At 41.8% G+C, this 21,043-nt stretch overlaps 1 protein-coding gene across 1 annotated transcript in view; it reads left to right on the forward strand.

The window, feature by feature from the left end:
• The first annotated feature begins 2,690 nt into the window (after window positions 1-2,690).
• The window catches only part of Ddx43 (DEAD-box helicase 43), a 34,794-nt gene continuing 16,441 nt past the window's right edge, over window positions 2,691-21,043 (forward strand). The window contains exons 1-5 of the mRNA XM_059268268.1: window positions 2,691-3,085; window positions 7,766-7,821; window positions 11,598-11,724; window positions 13,586-13,717; window positions 17,361-17,442. Of these exons, the coding sequence (XP_059124251.1) occupies window positions 2,704-3,085; window positions 7,766-7,821; window positions 11,598-11,724; window positions 13,586-13,717; window positions 17,361-17,442 (779 nt within the window). The 5' untranslated portion in view covers window positions 2,691-2,703. The remainder of the gene's footprint in view (window positions 3,086-7,765; window positions 7,822-11,597; window positions 11,725-13,585; window positions 13,718-17,360; window positions 17,443-21,043) is intronic.

Raw genomic sequence — 21,043 nt, forward strand, 5'->3', positions numbered from 1 at the left:
AGGAAAAGACACTCACACACTCTCTTGATGGTTTCCTTCAGACCTTTTCTTTATTCTTCTTCTGTATTCTCTATTCCTTATTTTCCTGGTGATTTCCTTCTCTCATTCTTGATATTTTCCTTCTAACTCTATCTTTTTTCTCTTTTTAATTAAGAATTTTTTTATTCATTTTACATACTATTCACAGATCCCCCTCTTCCTCCTCCCACCCCTCCAGCCTTCCCCTGCCCACCTCTATCTTTATTCTTAATGTTTTCCTTCTAACTCTATCTTTATTCTCAATGTTTTCCTTCTAACTCATTTTAACTCTCTCATTCTTGATATTTTCCTTCTAACTCTCATTCTTGATGTTCTCCTTCTAGCCCATGTTAACTCTATCTTTATTCTTTCCCTTACAGCTTATATACCCCAGCAAAATCTTTCAGGCAATATAAAAATTACAATGTGGTTACATTCTGTTTTTCAAGTGAATGATTACACTGAATACAAAACAAATGGTAAAAAAAAAAAAAGCATGTTTTCCATATCCCTTACATGATTAAACATTTGATGTATTACAGGTGAAAAACAAATTATCCCAAGAACCCACATACATTCATACCTAAGCAACTTGTTATAGATTAACCATGTAGGCCAGCAAGATACTTTTTTCAGTCAAGTCTTTTACTGGCAGGCTGCAGTTTTGCAGTTACAAAGAAAAGGCCAATTACTTTATTACTTACCTTGAAAGGTAATCTTATAAGGAATCTTAAAGGAATCACAAACCTAAACTTTTATATATGAAAAAGAATCAGTCAGCTCTACTTTAAATCTTTGGGGTACATAACCACTCATCAATAGTTTCTTATATCAGGAGATTGAGGGCAAAAATGGGCACAACAAATTTATCATAACCTTTGATCACCAGCCAAACCTAGCAAGGAAAGTACATCAGCTAGCAACAATTGGGCTGCTTTGTATTTTTGACCCTAACTTAATGAATCTAAAACTCAACTATGTGTCCTTGTGAACTTTAGATTGTTTTCTGGGGCTTTTCATCTCAAAGCTATTATCAAAACATCTGATCTAACCTGAAGTTAAAGACTTTGTTTCAGCTAATGATGCACACTGAAACCTGTGACTGCATTATTCAACATTAAGAGAATTAGAAGCAGCCTGGCTCCTGGGGACTCAATTGTTTTCCTTAATTATTAACCTTTACTGTGATCTATGCAGCTCATTAGGTGAATCTCATAGGCCTTAGCTGTGTGACATTTCCTTGTATTTATCTGTATTCATCAAAACTCTGTAACTAACATTATTATCAATTAGACAGTACAGCTTAGGAAAGAAACATCTCACAATAATCCACAGGTAAAAATGCCCAGTAGAACGAGATGTTTCCAAGAGATTAAATACACTACATTACAGGTAGTGGGGATCTCCCCATACCCATTCACACCATGCCAGATACTAGAGGAAGATGGCAGGGGCAAACCTGTGAAAGGCACAGCAGAAGCAAAGACACTCTAGGGTCTGTAGTCTCAGGGCCTTGCCTATCCAAGATTCACTGATCAAGGATTTTCCTCCCGGTGGGATGACACCCTGAAGTCAATTGCCACCTGCTGCTACTCTGACATGGCCATCAGCAACTTTAGATCTTCAAGCATAGTCAAGACATGTTTTGTGATTGGCTTATTTTAGTTTGATTTTGTTCAATGTTTTCGTGTAATTCCAAGGTGCTTTGATATAGCTTTATTCACATTTCCCCAGAGATTCTTGTATCAAGAGATACTGCTCCTATATCTGGGTATGATAACAGTCATCTGTAATCCCAGCACTTGAGCCCCTGAGGCAGGAGGATTAAAGCTAGCTTCAGGAAACCTAATACTATAGTTAATTGTAATTTATTTTATCCAGGATGGACCCAATCCTACACTTTTCCCCCAGTCCCTATAAGCATAGTGCTAAAATTATTTTTGTTGTTGTTGTTTTGAGACAGGGTTTCTCTGTGTAACAGCCCTAGCTTTTCTGGAACTAGCTCTGTAGACCAGGCTGGCCTTGAATTCACAGAGACCCACCTGCCTCTGCCTCCCGAGTGCTGGGATGAAAGGCGTGTGCCGCCACCACCTGGCTTAGTACTAAGATTCTAAGCTGTTTGATGGATGGTTGATGGATGGTTGACCTGAGATCTCTTCAGACAATTCGAGGATCCCAATCCCAGCAGGGACGCTATGGTTTTAGCCCAGCCCTGAAGGAGTGTGTCCAGCTCCAGAATCCTTGCAAAGCTGGGGGTGCTTCAGTCTTGCTTCTATTCTTTTACTTACTGAGGTATGGGGGATTGTGCTATAGGGTCTCCTATGGTAAGGCAAGCGCCGCACACCTGAGCTGTATTCCCAACGCTTTCATCGATTTATTTTTATTTTTAGAGTCTTACCAAGTTGCCAAGCTGGCCTTAAATCCATTGTCGCGCAGACCCTCCTATCCCAGATCTCAAGCCCGCACCATCAGCCCGGCTTGAACGTGAATTTCGAGGCACGGTTGGGATCGTTTCCGAGGCTCCGAGGTGCGACGTCTTCAGGCTGGGGATTCACCGACACGAGGCCAGACAACCAGGAGCGGCGCAGGTTCAGGCGGGCCGCGTGATTGCGAGCGCCGATTGGCCAGACCGGGCAGGCCCCGCCCCCCCGGGCAGGCCCCGCCCCCCCCGAGGCGCGACGGCCAATGAGCGCGCCGAGGACCGGCGGGCCAGCTCGCGGGCGGCAGCGGAGCTTCTTCGACGCCGCCGCGGCCTGTGCTGCAGAGTCGGGAACGACGACGTGCGACGTGCGACGCGCGGGTCTCCTCAGAGCCATGTCTAGGCGGGAACCCGCAGCCAACGCTTCCTCCTCGGGCGTTGCTCCCCGGCGAAGCTCGACGGGGTCCCGCGGCGCGGAGCGGACGGCGGCGGAGGAGCCGAGCCGGAGAGGCCGGGTCGGTAGCAGGAGGGCGGGCGGCGGCTGGAGAGAGCCTGCGGGGGCCGCTGCCGAGGCCACGGCCGCCGCCAGCCGCCGCGAACCGCCGCTCTGCTTCGGGGTGAAGAACGACGTGGTGGGCGCGGTGATAGGTGAGCGCGGGCCGGCGGCAGCGCGGGGCGCGGTCCTGGAAGACTCGCGCGATCTCCGTGGGAAAGCGGGGTGCTGACGAGCGGGCCTTTCCGGTTCCCCCTTAGAGGGGCAGCGGCAGCGCGGGGCTGAAATCGGGCTGTTTCGGACGGACACCGTCGAGGACGTTAGCACAGACAGAGGGTGCGGTAGAGCCTCGGCTCTGCCTCTGCCTTAGCTTAACTTGGGGTCCATTGAACGGCGGGAAGCTGCACACGGGGACTCTCCCAAGTGCAATTTTCAGCTTTTCTGAGATGCATTTACAATGATGGGGATGTTTCCCTCAGTATCTGGCGTTAATTCCTAGTTCCAATCACAGTTTGTTTTTTTTTTTTTGTTCCCTGGGTCCTTGGAGTTAATATTTTTAGTAATAAAAGCCTGCTTTGTGGCGTACTTATCATATGTTTTAAGGCTATTTACTTAGTAGACAGATTCTGTTTCCAAGGTTCATGCCCAAAAAAATCTGAGCGAGAACCCCGATATTTGAACGAGAACCTCACCAGAGAGCTAATAGGTTTGTAATAGAAATTAGGCCGACTGCAAGAAACAATGAAGTGTATGAACTGGAATACACACACTTGTTGTTGGGCGTGCATGCTACTGTTTTTATTTTTTTTCTTATTCTTGGTATTGAACCCAGGGCATCCCAAATAACTAGGAGCAGACTCTGCTACTGAGCTACATCCTTAGCTTTGCAAGCTATATGGTTTATTCGTGGGTGTGGGTGTGTGTTAAAATATGACAGACTTTTCTCCCCTACTTTTCTTTCTTCCTTTTTGTTTTTTGTTTTTGTTTGTTTGTTTTTGAGACAGGGTTTCTCTGTGTAGCTTTGGAGCCTGTCCTGGAACTCACTCTGTAGACCAGGCTGGTCTCGAACTCACAGAGATCCTCCTGCCTCTGCCTCCCGAGTGCTGTGGTTAAAGGCGTGTGCCACCACAGCCCGGCTTCATCTACTTTTCTTCTTCTCCTTTCCCCCTCTCTTTCTTTTCTGTCTTCCCCCTCTCTTTTCCTTCCTGTTGTACTCAGGATTGAACCCAGAGCTTCATAAAGGTTAAGAAAATACTTTACCCAGCCGCACCTTGTTTTTATACTTAAAAATAAATATACAGTGCAGTATTAATGATAAACAGAAGATTGTGTCCCATCTCTTTCATGATTAGAACTATACCGTTTCTCAGCTCATTTCTCCTTGTTCCTGTGCCTCCATATGGACATTCTGTGCTGTCGGAGCTTTTGACTTTAGATCCTCAAGTAGAATCAAGACATTATAATGTTTGTGATTGGCCTACTGTGGTTAGCATAATACCCTCAATCATCACCTGTTTCTTAGTATCTGACAGAATTTCCTTTTTAAGACTGAAAGTTAGGTCCATATTGTTTATCTCTTCCACTGTTTAGCCACTATCCCTTGGTGATGTTTGAGTTGCTTCCAGCTTTTTACTGGTGAACAGCGCTTCTGTGAGCACAGCAGTACAGATATTCACCACCATGCTTCCATTTTTTTACAGGTGTACCCAAACATGGCAATGCTGGATTAGTTGGTAGGGTGTTTGTTTGTTTTTTCCAATCATACTAGTAGTTCACAGGTTTCCTATTTGACCAGATCCTAAGTAAAGCATGTATATTTGCTTTATTTATTTATTTATTTATTTATTTATTTGTTGGGGTTTTTTGTTGTCCCCCCGCCCCCCAGATAGGGTTTCTCTGTGTAGCTTTGCACCTTTCCTGTGTCTTGCTCTGTAGACCAGGCTGGCCTCGAACTCTGTATATTTGCTTTAAATAATAGCCATTCTAGGGATAGTGATAAGGGTCCATGGTAGAATACCTGCCTAGCATGCACAGAACTCTTGGTTTAATACCAAGTACTGCAAATTATCTCAAGGCAGGAAGACAACATGCCTATGATCCGGATCTTAAGGCTGGAAGATACAGGCTTTTCATTGGGATCTTGAGGTGGGATGGCATGTCTTTAATCCAGCCCTTGATGCCGGAAGGCACACCTTTAATCTGGGCCACATCTCCTGCTGGAAGCCTGTATAAGGACAATGGAAGAAGGAAGTGTTCATTCTTTGCCTGCTTGCCCTGGCCTTGTCAGCAGATCCATTCCTTTACTGGCATTGGAGCCTAATTCTTCAGGATTCCCGCATATGCAGAAGACCATCTGAGACACCCAGCCTTGGGACTGAGTAGCTACTAGATTATTGGGCTTTCCATTCAGTAAGCCTTTCTCCAGTTCTTCCCCAGAGAGACCTATGGCCTTTTACAAGGGTAACTGTACACTGGGGGAAAGGAAACAGACTTTCCGGGGTCTATTGGATACTAGTTCTGAATTGATACTGATTCCTGGGGATCCCAAGAAACACTGTAGCCCTCCAGTTAAAGTAGGGGCTTATGGAGGTCATATGATTAATGGAGTTTGGGCTGATGTCTGACTCACAGTGGGTCCCTGAACTCATCCTGTGGTTATCATCCTGTGGTTATCATCCTGTGGTTATTTCCCTAGTTGCAGAATATATAATTGGGATAAATGTACTTAGAAGTTGGCATAATTCTCACATTGATTCCCTGACCTGTGAAGTGAGGGCTATTATGGTTGGAAGGGCAAATGGAACCCTTTAGAGTTGTCTCTGTTAAGGAAAATAGTAAATCAAAAACAATCCTGGAGGAATTGCAGAAATTAGTGCCACCATCAAGGACTTGAAAGATACAGGGGTGGTGGTTCTTACCATATCTCCCTTTAGCTCTCCTATTTGGTCAGTGCAGAAGACAGATGGATTGTGGAGAATGACAGTTGACTCAACCAGGTAGTAACTCTGATTGTAACTGCTGTACCAGATATAGTATCCTTAACTTGAGAAAATTAACACATCTCCTGGTACATGGAGCTGTTGATTGATTTTTCTCGGTGCCTGTCTATAAGGACCACCAGAAACAATTTGCTTTCAGTTGGCAAGGCCAGCAGTATACCTTTACAGTTTTGCCTCAGGGATGTATCAACTCTCCTGCCCTGTGTTAAAACTTAGAAGGGATATTGATCGTTTGTCTCTTCTACAAAATATCACTCTGATGAACTATATTGATGACATTATGGTGATTGTACCAAGTGAGCAAGAGGTAGCAACCACTTTGAACTCATTGGTAACATATATGCATATCAGAGGATAGGAAATAAATCCATCCAAAATTCAAGAACCTTCTACCTCAGTAAGATTCTTAGGAGTTCAGTGGTGTGGGGCATCCAGAGATATTCCTTGTAAGGTGAAGGATAAATTATTGCAGCTAGCCCCTCCCACCACCAAGAAAGAAGCACAACGTTAATTTGGATTCTGGAGATAGCGCATTCCCTACTTTGGTTTGTTACTCCAGCCCATATACCAAGTGACTCAGAAAGCTGCTACCTTTGTGTGGGGCCTGGAGCAGGAGAAGGCTTTTTGACAGGTCCAGGCTGCAGTGCAGGCTGCTCTACCACTTGGACCATATGATCCAGCAGACCCAATGGTACATGAGGTGTCTGTGGCAGATAGGGATGCTGTTTAGAGCCTTTGGCAGGCCCATACAGGTGAATCACAGGAGAGAACTTTGGGATTTTGGAGCATGGCTCTACCATCATCTGCAGGCTATTCTCCTTTGAAAAACAGCTCTTGGCCTACTATTGGGCCTTAGTGTAAACTGAACGTTTGACAGTGGGCTACCAAGTCATAGTGTAGGACATGCACAGAAGCAATCTATTATCAAATGGAAGTGGTATATATGAGATTGGGCCCAAGCAGGTCCTGAAGGCACAAGCAAGCCAGTAAGCAGCTCCCCTCCATGGCCTTTGCATGAGCTCCTGCCTCCAGGTTCCAGCCCTGCTTGAATTCCTGTTCTGACTTCTTCCATCATCCAGTGATGGACTATGATCTGGCAGCCAACTTGCTTTTTGGTCATGATGTTTTGATACAGCAATAGGAATCCTAACTAGGAAATCCTGTTTTAAGAAGTAATCTTTTTGTAGTTACAGTCTGTGTTATACTCTTTAGAGGTATTAGATACCTTATAGACTTAAATGTTTCTGAAGAATGCCTGCTCAAACCCCTCACCTTTTGAACTTGTTTTATTGGTCAGGGATCCCAAGGGTCTTAGGTATGCTACTCAGGCAAGTGCTATACCACTCAGCTGTATTTCATCCTCCCTTGCCCACCCACTTTTTAAAAAACTGAATGATTTAGCTGGATATGGTGGCTCAGTGCTTGAAATACCACCACTTAGGAGGCAAAGGCAGGAGAATTGCCTTGAGTTTACAGCCAGTATGGGCAAATGTGAAATATCTCCCGGGTGTGTGGCATATGTCTTTAATCCCAGACTTGTGAGGCAGAGGCAGGTGGATCTCTGTGAATTTGAGGTCAGCCTGGTCTATAAAGTAAGTTCCAGGACAGCCAAGGCTATTACACAGAGAAACCCTGTCTCTGAAAACAAAAAAACAAAAACAAAAAATGTGAAATGCCATCCTCTTCCCTCTTCTGAAATAGAAAGTGTTACTGCACCCTAGAACCTTCCCTTGAATGATTTGGGTAAGAACCACATAAAGGCCTTTGAGGGAACTACACAGACCCCTTTTACTGATTTCAGTTAATAATCATATATTTCTTTATTTTTAAAAACAGGTCGTGGTGGGTCAAAAATTAGAGAAATCCAAAATACAACAAACACTAGAATACAGGTAAGTCACCTGTGTTCTTGAACCCTGAGAGCATAGCTCTTCATAAGGAGCACCTGACTAGCATCAGCTTGGTGCTTAGCATGGTGTTGAAGCAGATGGCCAGAGCTCTTCATAGGACTTCATCATTTGCCTGAATTTTATTATCTTTTCTAGGTGTAGGGTTTGTGACTCTTGGAAGTAAAAACTAAATCTTTAAATACAATCTCCATTTAAGAACAATAACTCAGAGCTGGACAGATGGTGTGGTGGTTAAGAGCACTTGTGACTCTTTGCAGAGGACCTCGGTTTGCTTCTCAGCACCTACATGGCAGCTCACAATCATTTGTTACTCTGTGGATATTCATCATGCCCAAATTCTCCCTGCCTGAGTCCATTACCTTAATCTGGTACCCTCTTCTATCCTCCCTAGGCACCAGGCACAAGCCATTAAAAAATAAATTCAAATAGCCGGGTGGTGGTTGCTCATGCTTTTAATCCCAGCACTCAGGAGGCAGAGGCAAGCAGATCTCCCTAGTTCAAGACCAGACTGGTCTACAGAGTGAGTTCCAGGACAGCCTTGACAGAAACCTTGTCTCAAAAACAAACAAACAAAACAATAGCAACAAGAAAAAAACCTAAAATACAGACAAAAAAAAAACTTTGTAAGGGGAGTTTGAGTGAAGTAATGGTAAGTGGATATGATAAAAGTACATTGTATAAGTATACTGTAAACATGGCCAGAGAGGGAATAGAAAGATTGCAAGAGTCAGAGGACCAGGAAGTCTGCTGAGATTGTATCTCCTGGAAGTTACAGGTAAGTTGCACCCATCAAACCTCAAGATGGCTGTCTAAACAAGATCTGAATGATGACAGCACCAGTAGACATGCTAACATGGAAGGGAAACCTGAAGGGGGAACCCAACCCCTAGATGAAGAGCTACAGGCGATTAATGACTCCTAAGAGAAGAAACAGTAGTTTTCCCCCAAATTGGTTAGCCAATACCAAATGGTCAGACCTGAAAACATATACATATACATATACATATACATATACATATACATATACATATACATATACATATGCAAGCAACACTAAAGGGTCTTAGCAGGCTATATTGATATACTTGTGTTTGTGTATGTATATATGTGACAATAATTAAAAAGAGGCCATGAATTTGAATGGGAGTTAGGGGAGGCCAAAGAAAGGATTTGGAGGAAAGAGAGGGAAGGGATAAATTATGTAATTATATTTTAATTTAAATATTAAAAATAAAAAATACATTGTAAATGTATGAGAATATCAAGGAATAAATATATACTTTTTAAAAAAGGAAACAATATAGAAACTCTTGCCTGTAATTTCAGCACTCAGGATGTAGAGGCAGGAAGGTCTTGAGTTCAAGGCCAGATTAGCCAATAGATCAATTCCTTACCTTAAAAATAAGTAGTTAATCTCTGTGGGATATTCATCATGCCCAAATCCTCCCTGAGTGAGTCCATTACCTCAAACCTTAATCTGTTCCTATTTTCCTAATCTTACTGACAGTGAATGGCATTGCTAAACTCTCAGGCCAAGAAAATAATCCTCATCTTCCACTGAGTCAGTCTCTATTCTGTCCTTTTCCTGGGGAATGCCATGATTTTCATCTTCCCTCAGTTGTCCACCTTTCTTCTTGTCTCCCCTAACCATTCTCTACTAGTCAAAGGAGTCTCCCTAAATATAATCCTACAGAAGATCCTTCGGTGGTTTCCTAGACTTGGATTTTTTTTAACTATTTAGTTGGGGTACTGGGGATTGAACCCACAGTCTTGTATGTATTTTAGGCAAGTATTCCACCACAGAACTACATACCAGACCTTGTATTTTTTTTTTTTTTTTTTTTTTTTTTTTTTTTTGGTTTTTCGAGACAGGGTTTCTCTGTGCAGCTTTGCGCCTTTTCCTGGAACTCACTTGGTAGCCCAGGCTGGCCTCGAACTCACAGAGATCCACCTGGCTCTGCCTCCCGAGTGCTGGGATTAAAGGCGTGCGCCACCACCGCCCGGCTAGACCTTGTATTTTTATTCTATTTGTTTATGTGTGTACATACGTGTGCATTAGTACACTAGCACCTGTGACACATAGAGGTCAGAGGGCATCATTCAGGAGTCAGTTTTCCTCTTTTAGTATGTGGTTCTTAGAGATCTAACTCAGGTTACTGGGCTTGGCAACAAATACCTTTACCCACTGAGCCATCTCACCAGACCATCCCTTTTATTCTTGAAGCAAGATCTCAATGTTTAGCACAGGCTGGCCTTGAACATAGTATTTAGTTCAGGTTGGCCTCTAACTCCAGAGTCTCCTGTGCTTCAGCCCCGTGAGTGGTGGGATTCCATGTGTACACTATCCCAGACAGCTAGGATCTGAGCCTGTTAATCCCAGACTCTTCGGCATAGTCCACTTGACCTGGCTTCTTTTAACCCTGCTACTCTTTGAAGACTGCCATCTACTTCCTAATATTGTCACACAGTAGTTGTCTCTTTCTAGGCGACTTCTGCTGAGCTTCAGGTGAGTCAGGTTAGGACCTCCTCCCAGCATCTTTTAATGGTTTCGTTTTAACAGTTAACACAGAGTTAGTTGTATATATCTGTAAACCCTGAAGTTGACAAACATTAAATAACCAGCCAAGACAACACTTGACATGCAGTAGTTTCAAGATACATATCTAATAAATGTACATTTGAAGGTGTCATTTGTTAGCCCTGGTGCTGTGGGCCTATAAACCCATCTGCTCAGGAAGCTCACAAGTTCAAAACCTGCCTGGGCTACAGTGTGAGTTCCTAGCCAACCTGGGTAAATTAGCATGACTCTGTCTAAAAGTAAGAAGTAAAAAGAGGACTGGGACATGGTTTAGTAACAGAGCACTTACCTGGCATGTGTGAAGCCCTGGAGTCAATCCTCAGGAGTGTAATAAATTGTTACTTATATTCTACCCTAGTTTTCATTACACTAGCCTTGAAAACCTGAATCTGCAGGACAGTGGTGGCACACACTTTTAATCCCAGCACTCAGGAGACAAAGGCAGATGGATCTATGAGTTGAAGGCTAACCTGATCTACAGAGTGAGTTCCAGAACACACAGAGATACACAGAGAAACCCTGCCTTAAAAAACTAAACAAAAAACAAAAGTAGCTCCATCATTGTATACATATATAATTAGAGAATCCTTTTAATTTAAAATTTATCTAACTTAAGTCAAGTTCAGCAAACTGTAGCTTATAGTTACTCTACTCCAGCTGTATCATTCTCTAAGATATGACCCCAAAAGTACTATTTTACAGGCTAGAGAACACCAACTCATAGTAATGTCGCCTGTCAGGTTAATATTTTCAATGTATGATTTGTGTGTGTAGGAGCACAAACACCAGAGTGTGTGTGTGTGTGTGTGTGTGTGTGTGTGTGTGTGTGGACTTCATAGGAAAACTTGTGGAGTTGGTTCTCTCCTATCTTTAGTGGGTACAGAAATGGAACTCAAGGCCAGGCTTTGGGGCAGTGCCTTTGACTGTTGAGCCATCTGGGAAGTACCTGTATTAATGTTGTATGTTTTCCTCTACCAGTGTGTTCTGAGTTAAGTTTACCGAGGGTCATTGTTACCCAGCAGGAGACAAAGCCAGGTGGATGCATAGGATCCCACTCAAACTGGACATGAAATAGTAGCAAGGCCGTGTTTGTGTTCTTTCTTACTATTTAAAGTTGAGTAATTATTGGGGCTTGATGAGGAGACTTCAATCTCACCTGTGTTTCTCCTTTTGCCTTTAGGTAATAAAAGGAAATCCTGAGGCAGAAATCAAAATTTTTGGCAATAAAGCCATGCAAACAAAAGCAAAAACAGTGATAGATAATGTTGTTAAAAAACAACAAAATTACATTCCAGGACACAGAGTTGGTAAGTAATCTTTATACACTTAAGTGCTTTTTGTTGTTGCCGCTGACAGATCCTTACTGTGTAGCCTTGGCTGTTCTGGAACTCTCTTGTAGATCAAGCTGGCCTTGAACCCATAAAGATCTGCTTGCCTTTGCCTCCCAAGTGCTGGGATTAAAGGCATGTACCACCATGCCAAGCCTACTCTAGAAAAAAATTTTAAATTTATTTATTCTCTCATTTATTACATCCCAGCCAGAGTTTCTCCTCCCTCCTCTCTTACCAGTCCTTTCCACCACCTCCCCTCTCCCCCAGATCCACTCTGCCTCCATTTCCCTTAAGAAAAAAGCAGGCCTCTCAGATATATCAAACAAACATGGCATAACAAGTTACAATATGACCAGGCACAAACCCTCATCAGAGCTGACAAGGCAACCTAGTAGGAAAAAAAGAGCCCCAAAAGCAGGCAAAAGAGTCAGAGACAGCCACTGTTCCCACAAGAATACTAAGCTACATAACCATAACATATATGCAGAGGACCTAGGTCGGATCCATACAGGCTCCCTAGATAGTCACTTTAGCCTCTATGAACCACTGTGAGCCCTGGTTAGTTGATAATATGGGCTGTGTTCTCCTGGTGTCCTTGGCCCCTCTGGCTCCTACAATCCTTCCTTTCCCTCTTCTGTGAGATTCCCTGACCTCTACCTAATGTTTGGCTGTGGGTCTTCTCCCATCAGTTGCTGGATGAAGCTTCTCTGATGATGATTATGCTAGGCTCTGGTCTACAAGTAGAGCAGAATATCATTAAGAATCATTTCATTGATTTTTTTTTCTCCCTGATATATTTTAAAGGTACTTTTTACCAGTGTTTTTGTTGGTTTTGTTTTGTTCTGTGATATGGAGTCTCCATACGTAGGACAAGGTAGCCTCAAATTCCTAATCCTCTTGGCTCAGCCTCCTGAGAGATGAGAATTCAAGTGTGCTTCAACATACCTGGTTCTTTTCCAATGTTAGAAACATCATACTTGATTCCTTTCCTCAGACAAAGCTTTAGATTTTCCAGATCTATACTTTTTTTTTCAATAAAAAGCCAGATTACTTTGGCTTTTTAAAATTACATAATATCAGCAAAGGTGCTTGTCACAAAGAATAACAAATTGACTTGAGTTCTATCCCCAGAATGCACACAGTAGAAAGAGAAGACTACTTCCTACATGTTGTCCTCTAACATGTGCTCCATGGCATATTCAGGGACATGTGTGAATGCACACACATGCACACATACTGCAGATAAGCAAATAAATAGATGGATGGGAAAAAACATACTTAATACCCATGGCTACTTAACTATTATGGTTAAATCTAGTTTCACTTTTAACCTCAGGTAAGTTAAAATGAAAGAACTCTTTAGCATCCACCTTAGTATTAAGGGTAAAAATTGGTCCTATGTGTGTTTATGCCTCTGTGTGTGTGTGTGTGTGTGTGTGCTCTATCTTGGTTCAGAGGCCAGCAGTAGATCTGAGTGCTCTCTACCTATCTTCAGGTATGGTCTTTCTTTTGAATCCAGACTTCACTGATTGGGCTACTCTAGCTAGCCAGCCTGCTCTGAAGAACCTCTGTGTTTAGCTCCCTAGTTCTGTGATTCAGGAGGACCGCCATGCTCACTTGGAACTGACATGGGGGCTGGGGATCCAAATCCAGTACTCATGCTTGCTTTGTGTTTTACACATAGAGCCACACATTTCCCTAGACCCTCAAAATTATAGATTTTTACATTTCAAGTATTAATGTCCTTTTATGAATAAACACAATAAAAATACTACATTGGGGATTTTATGCCATCAGGATTTACTCCAAAGCTAATTTTGTAAAAATCTTTTAACAGATATTATTGCATTCCAACCTTCTGTTGGAACAGATACCAGTACAAGTGACAGTGTAACAGAAGATCAGCCATTGATAGATTGGGATCAAATTCGAGAAGATGCTTTGAAATGGGAAAAGAAAAAGTGGGCAGGTGAGTGCTGTATCTTAGCATTTATATGCAGTGATGCTATTTCTTTACTGAAGTTCATGTCCTCTGTGACCTGTGGGTCATGACCTACGTAATACATAAGGTCATGTAACTGAATTCAAGGGTCATAAAAACTGTGGCAACAGTACAGGTTTCTGAACACTCAGTGACCAAACATTAGTTCAGAAGCAAAAGCATAATAGACCTGAGGGGTTTCAGGCAGGGCTCACGTGTGTCACAACCCAGGCAGGCCTTCACCACAGCCTTGGTTCTGACACAACATGCGCTCTGCCTTGTACATTGCACCTTATCACACAGCGTCACCAGATGCCTCCTGAGTACCTCTGCTCAGGGTTGATACTCTCACATGTTAGGAATTGCAGTGAGTGTTTTTTACTGTACATGCGAAGTGTTCCGACCTTACAGAAACATAATGCTTTAACTACAGAAAAAAGGAGTTGGTATTTTTTAAACATTCCTCAGCATGTTAAATATCAAATTAGTGTGTCTTTGAATTATATTGTTTTAGAATGTTTGATTCTAAAAATTGCCGGCCAAGCATGGTAGCACACACCTTTAATCTCAGAACTCTGGAGACAGAGACAAGGAGATCTCTTTAAATTTGAGGCCAGCCTGGTCTACATAGCAAGTTCCAAGGCAGCCAGGGCTATATAGTGAGACCCTGCCTCAAAAAATAAGTAAACAAATAAATAAAATAAAAAATTGCTATTTGAGTTACAGAGGAATTTCAGAGCAGAAAAATATGCAGTGAATTTGCCATGGGAGTAAGATAGAATATCCAACAATTTACAAAATGACCATTTCGTAGTATGTATTTGTGTGAAGTGGCATTCTTAAGTATAGATGATTAGAATATTAAAATACTGACAATTCTGAAAACTATTGACAATGCTTTATACCCTGCAGTGTTATTCAACTAAGATTTAATTCTCTGTATAAAAAATAAATAAGCTGGGCAATGGTGACGCACGCCTTCCAGCATTTGGGAGGCAGGCTGATCTCTGAATTCAAAGCCAGCCTGGTCTACAGAACAAGTTCTAGGACAGCCAGGGCTATGCAGGGAAACCCTGTGTCAAAAATAATAATAATAATAAATTAAAAAAATAAATAAGCCGGGCGGTGGTGGTGCATGCCTTTAATCCCGGCACTTGGGAGGCAGAGGCAGGCGGATCTCTGTGAGTTCAAGGCCAGCCTGGGCTACCAAGGGAGTTCCAGGAAAGGCACAAAGCGACACAGAGAAACCCTGTCTCAAAAAACCAAAAAATAAATAAATAAATAAATAAATAAATAAATAAATAAATAAATAAATAAACAAACAAACAAACAAACAAACAAACACATCTATCTCATTAGAATACAATTTTACCTTAATCTTAATAAATGGTAAAATTCTACGTGTAACAGAATTTTTGAAGTAAATCTCTGGTTTATTATCAATGATGTTATATATTTTATATATATATATATATTTTTTAACATAATATCCAGGGTTATGTAAAAATTCCACCAGTGAAATGTGTTTCTGAGAGAAAAGTTTAAGAAGCCCTGCTTCATAAAATGTTCACTTTTAGGCTCAAATTGAGAACTAAGTTTAGCTATTAAAATGAGGCAACAATACAACATCATTATTTATATTTGGTTGTATAGGCTGAAGAGATGGCTCAGTGCTCAAGAGTACTTATTGTTCAACCATGAGGACCTGGGTTTAGCTCTAGCATCCCACGCACATAAAAAGCTGGATGTGGTCCTGTGCATGCCTGTAACTCTAGCATGGGGATAGGGAGATGGAGCCAGGAGGACTGAAAAATTTGAACTCCAAGTTCACCAAGACAACCTGCCTCAAAAGAATAAGGTAGAAAGGGATAGAGGGGGATACCTGATAACCCTCTGGCCTCTACAAACTGGAATATACTCTCACACACAGATGTTTGTATACACATCACACATACTTCACATGCACACAAAAGATAATACACTATTAACGAAGTAATCAAAGTGTTAATAACTATATTGTTATATGGGCCTGAACCTCTCTCTGCATGTTAAGTTTTAGGCCGTTGATGTGTTATGGGGGGCACTGTGTAAGGATTTAAGCTTAGAAGAGGCGCTTTTACAACCTCGGGCTGCAGAGAGTCAGAACTGTGCTTGCCATATAAGCATGAGGACTAAGTTCAGATCTCCAATACCCACATATAAAGTAAGGTGGGTGCTGATCATCTATGATCTCATGGCTGGAGGAATGGAGACAAGTAGATCCTAGGAGTTCACTAGCCCACCAGTCTAGCCAGTTGGTGAGCTTCATATTCCGTGAGAGGTCCTGTCTCACTTAATAAAATAGAGTGCAACTAAGGAGGACACCCACCATCCTTCTCTGGCTTGCACATGCACACTTATATGCATACACACATACACCACACTCAACACACAGAAAGACTCAGATAGAGACAGCCTCAGAAAATTGAATGAAGATCTGTATTTAAGGCCTAAAAGTAGTAGTACGAGGGGGCTAGGAATTTGTGGATCAATGGTAGAATACTTTTCCTGAACAAGAAGGTCTGGATTTGATTACCAACATTAGAAAAATAAACACTAATGGTATGGGACTGAAGAGATGGCTTAGCGGTTAAGAGTGTATGTACTGCTCTTGTAAGAAGACAGGAGTTTGGTTCCTAAGACCCATGTCAGTTGTCTCAGAACCAGCTCTAGGGCAAATTCAATGCCTCTGGTCTCTGCAAGCTTCACTCCCATACCCACACATAGACATACATTCATACACATAATAAAAGTATCCTGGTGTGGTAGCAGATTCCTTTAATCCCATCACAAAGGTGGCAGAGGCTGGTAGGTCTCTGTAAGTGTAAGCCCAGCCAGAGCTACATAATGAGGTGTTGTCTCCAAAACTAATTAAAATCTTTTAGTATGGACCTTTGAAAAAAATTAAAATAAATCTAAAGTGTTTGAGAGCAAATTCAATTGTTGCAGTAATTTGGACTTCTTTAAAAATCATGCTCTTCAGCCAGGCTTAGTGGCGTACATTTAATCCCAGCATTCAGGAGGCAGAGGCAGGTGGATCTCTTGTTAATTGGAGGCCAGCCTGGTCTACATAGTGAGTTCCAGGACAGCCAGAGCTACACAATGAGATCCTGCATAGAAAAAAAAGAATCATGCTTTCCTTTCCTTTAATGTAAAAGACTTCTTTGTGGAGGCTGCAGACATGCCTGAATGTTAAGGATACCTGCTGCTCTGCCAGAGAACCCTAGTTCAATTCCCAGCACCCTTGTTGGGTGGCTCACAACTGCCTGAGACTCTAGCTCCAGAGGTTCCAATTGCCTTTTCTGGCCACCATGGGCACCTACACACTGATGGCATACACATATATAATATGTAACAAAATACATATTTTTGAAAAGATTCCTTCCTGGGTGAAAAAATGTAGTTGAAAGAAAAAGCAAAAGGAGATCTTTTAGACTGGCATAAGCCTAGATGGCAACATGTAGACCTATCTAAAACTTTATGCATAGAAGACTTAATGTTACTCTAGTTTGATACCTGTAGTTTTGAATAAGTGTTAGTAAATGTACATTCTCATTATTTATCAAAGTTTGGATTGTCATCTTTGTCTCAGATTTACCTCCAATTAAGAAAAACTTTTACATAGAGTCAGCAACGACAAGCTCAATGTCACAAGTGCAGATAGACAACTGGAGGTGGGTAGTTGTTTCATTACCTCAGTGTGTTCTTAGGTTCTTACTGTTGACTTGTTCGGCACGGACTCTGAGTGACTGTGTTGGAACACTATACCCAGCTTCCGTGTTTGCTCAACTGAAAACTTAGCTGCACATTGCATGATGAATTTTAGAGCATTGTTGTCAGGTACCACGGTGGAGCATGGTGGCACATGCCTGTAATCCCAGCACTGAGGTGGCAGAGGTAGGAGAATCATGAGTTCAAGATCAGCAAGACTGTCACAAACAACAACAAATGTCTGATTTTGATGATGGAAGCTGGTCTGTTTATGTCTCGGAGGCCATACATAGCAAATGAACACGTATTGTGGTTCTTGTAGCCGAGTAACTAAATACAATATATGCTGGGGATTTAACAGTCAACCTCAACCTGCATGATAGTGACCCCATAAGATTATAATAGACCTGAAGAATTACTATTTTGAAGTGATTGTAGCTGCCATAAAGACAATGCAATGCATTATTCACGTGTGTGGTGACAGTGGTCTAACTAAAGGTATGCTAGTCAGAGTATAGTGTGTTTATGTACAGCCTGTAAAACTTTATAATGAGAACAGACAACTGCTACTAGTATAATATTTGCTATACTTCCACTATTATTTTAAAGTGTATTCATTCTGACGAAAGTATACTAGGGCTGGAGGTTTATCTCAGCAGTAGAGTGCTTGCCTGGCATGTGCAAGACTCTGCATTTGCTCCCACCCCACCCTCATTAAAAAGCAGTACTGTAGGACTGAGGGTATAGTTCAGTTGGTGGAGTGCTTGCCTAGCATGCACAAAACCCTAAGTTTGGTCCCTAGTACCACATATCTAGGCATGATAGGACATGGTGGCACATGCCTGTAATCCTAGCCCTCCAGATAAAGGCAAGGATCATAAGTTGAAGATCATCCTTACATACATAGTGAGCTTGAGAACAGTTTGAATTACAAATCCCTGTCTCAGAAAAAAAAAAGAATTGTTGTGTGTCACATTATACTATCAGAAAACACCTATCTTTCTCTGTATAAAAATATTTATTTTTATTTTATGTGTATGCATGAGTGCTTGCATATATGTATATGTACTTCATCAGTGTCCTTTGTGGATGCTGGGACCCACACCCAGGTCTTCTGCAAGTGTAACAAGTGCTCTTAACCTCTGAGCTGTCTGTCCATTCAAACTCATATATCTTGTCTTTATTGCAGACTAATGATAGCATTAAGAAGCAGGTTGTTGGGGGAGGACTTTGTAGAAGATGAATAAGAACAAAGTAAAAGTATATGTATGAAAACGTCATAGTGACACCCATTGCTTTGTGGGCTAACTTAAATTTTTACTTATTTTTTATTACATTTGTGTATGTGAGTGAAGGGGAGTGGTACTCCTGTCAGGGATAGAGGTCAGATCCTGTGTGTGGAGGTCAGAAAACTTGCCAGCTCACTTCTCTGTTTCCACTGTGTAGGTTCAAAGAATCAAATTCAGGTCATCAGGCTTACTGGCAAGTGTCCTTACCCACTGACCCATCTCTCCAAACCAAAATTAATTTTGAAAGGGAGCTTGAGAGAGAGTTCAGTTAGTAAAGTGCTTGCCACAAAAACAGAAAGATCTGAATTTAATCACTAGAACATAAAAAGCTGGCTTAGTGAACATTAGGGGAAGTGAAGAGAGCAGGCAGATCACTAAGGCTTGACGGCCAGTTAGCTTTCCTACCCTACTTACTTAGCTCCAGGACAGTGAGAGACCCTGTCTCAAAAAAACAAGGTGCACACCTCCAGAGGAACAATATCTGAAGTTGACCTCTGTCCCACATAATCACACATACACATACACACTTTGAAAAGGCCAGATTGAGGTACTGGAGAGATGGCTCAGTAGTTAAAAGCACTGGCTGCTCTTGCAGAGGACCCAGGTTCAGTTCCCAGCACCACACAGCAGATCACAGCTGGAGACTTCATGCACATTGTACACATAATTGTGCAATTGAAACGCTTACAAACATAAAATGAAAATAAATCTTTTTTTAAAGGCCAGGTTGGGCTAGAGAGTTTAAGAGTTTTAAAGGACCCAGGTTTGATTCCCAACACCTGAACATCCGCTCACAATCTTCTGTAACTCGTTCCCAGGAGAACCACCATCCTCTTCTGACCTCTACAGGCACTTGACATGCATGTGGGACACTCATACACATGCAGACAAAACATTTATACACATAAAATAATAAGATAATTTTTGAAGTACATAAAATTATAAAGGCCAGGTTATATTTAACAATCACATATGGGTTTGTGTAAGTACACTGTCATGTTTATGAAACAGAGAAATTGCCTATCAGTGATCTCTCAGAGTGTATCCCCCAATATTAATTGACATGACTGTATTTTAATTTCAAATTTAAATTGTCACTTGTGGGTGATGCTGTTATATTAGATAGTAGTTTAGAGAATTCTGTCTCCAATACTGGAAAATTGAGGAGTTTGGGGGGCTGGCAAGATGGCACAGCAGGTAAAAGCACCTGCCATGACACCTGGAGACCTGAGTTTGACACCCTGAGATCCACTATGTGCAAGTTGTCCTCTGACCTCTGAATGGGCACTGTGGCAGGTGTGCGTCCCACCCCCAACACACACACACACTAAGTAAATAAATGTAATTGATTTTTTTTTCCTGAGACTGGCCTCCCAGACTGGTCTCAAAGTTACTATGCAGCTGAAGATGCCCTTGAATTTCTTATCATCCTGCCTCTACCTTCCTTATGATGAGATTATAAGTGTGCACCATCATGCCCAGCTTAGGTTGTACTTAGGAGTGAACTCAGGGCTTCATGCATTCTAGACCAGTACTCTACAACTGAGCTATATCCCCAGCTAACAGTGAAAAGTAGAAAGGTAACAAAAATTTAAATACAATAATTTTTTTCAACGAAACCCATTACTTTTTTTTTTTAAAGATTTTTTTTATTTATTATGTACACAGAAGAGGGCGCCAGATCTCATTACAGATGGTTGTGAGCCACCATCTGTGCTGGGAATTGAACTCAGGACCTCTGGAAGAACAGTCAGTGCTCTTAACCTCTGAGCCATCTCTCCAGCCCCGAAACCCATTACTTTTTAATTATACTTATTTATATATGCATGGCATGGCACACATATGGAGGCCAAAGGATCACTTGCAGGGATTGCTTCTCTCCTACTCTGTGGGTCTCAGAGATGGAACATTAAACTCACTGTCATGCACCTTTACTCACTGAACCATCTGGCCAGCACTGTAATTTCTTTTTTTTTTTTTTTAATTTTTAAAAATTTCACAAATGTGTACTATATTTACATAATTTCCCCTTTCCCTCCAACTCCTCATGTGTCCCTTCTACTCCCTCTCAAATTCATGGGTTTTTTCCTCTTTGTTACTGTTATATATCATTGTTACATGAATTATACAACCTGCGGAGTCCATTTATTGTTGCTTATATATATGTTTTCTAACTTGGTTAGAAAAGTTAGATAACTGATTAGGGCCTTTGTCCTTGGGGAAGACTGATTCTTCCTCAACAGTTATTGCCTGTAGCTCTTCATTTGGGGGTGGG

The sequence above is a fragment of the Peromyscus eremicus genome, chromosome 7 (genome assembly GCF_949786415.1).
Source record: "Peromyscus eremicus chromosome 7, PerEre_H2_v1, whole genome shotgun sequence".
Classification (NCBI taxonomy): domain Eukaryota; kingdom Metazoa; phylum Chordata; class Mammalia; order Rodentia; family Cricetidae; genus Peromyscus; species Peromyscus eremicus.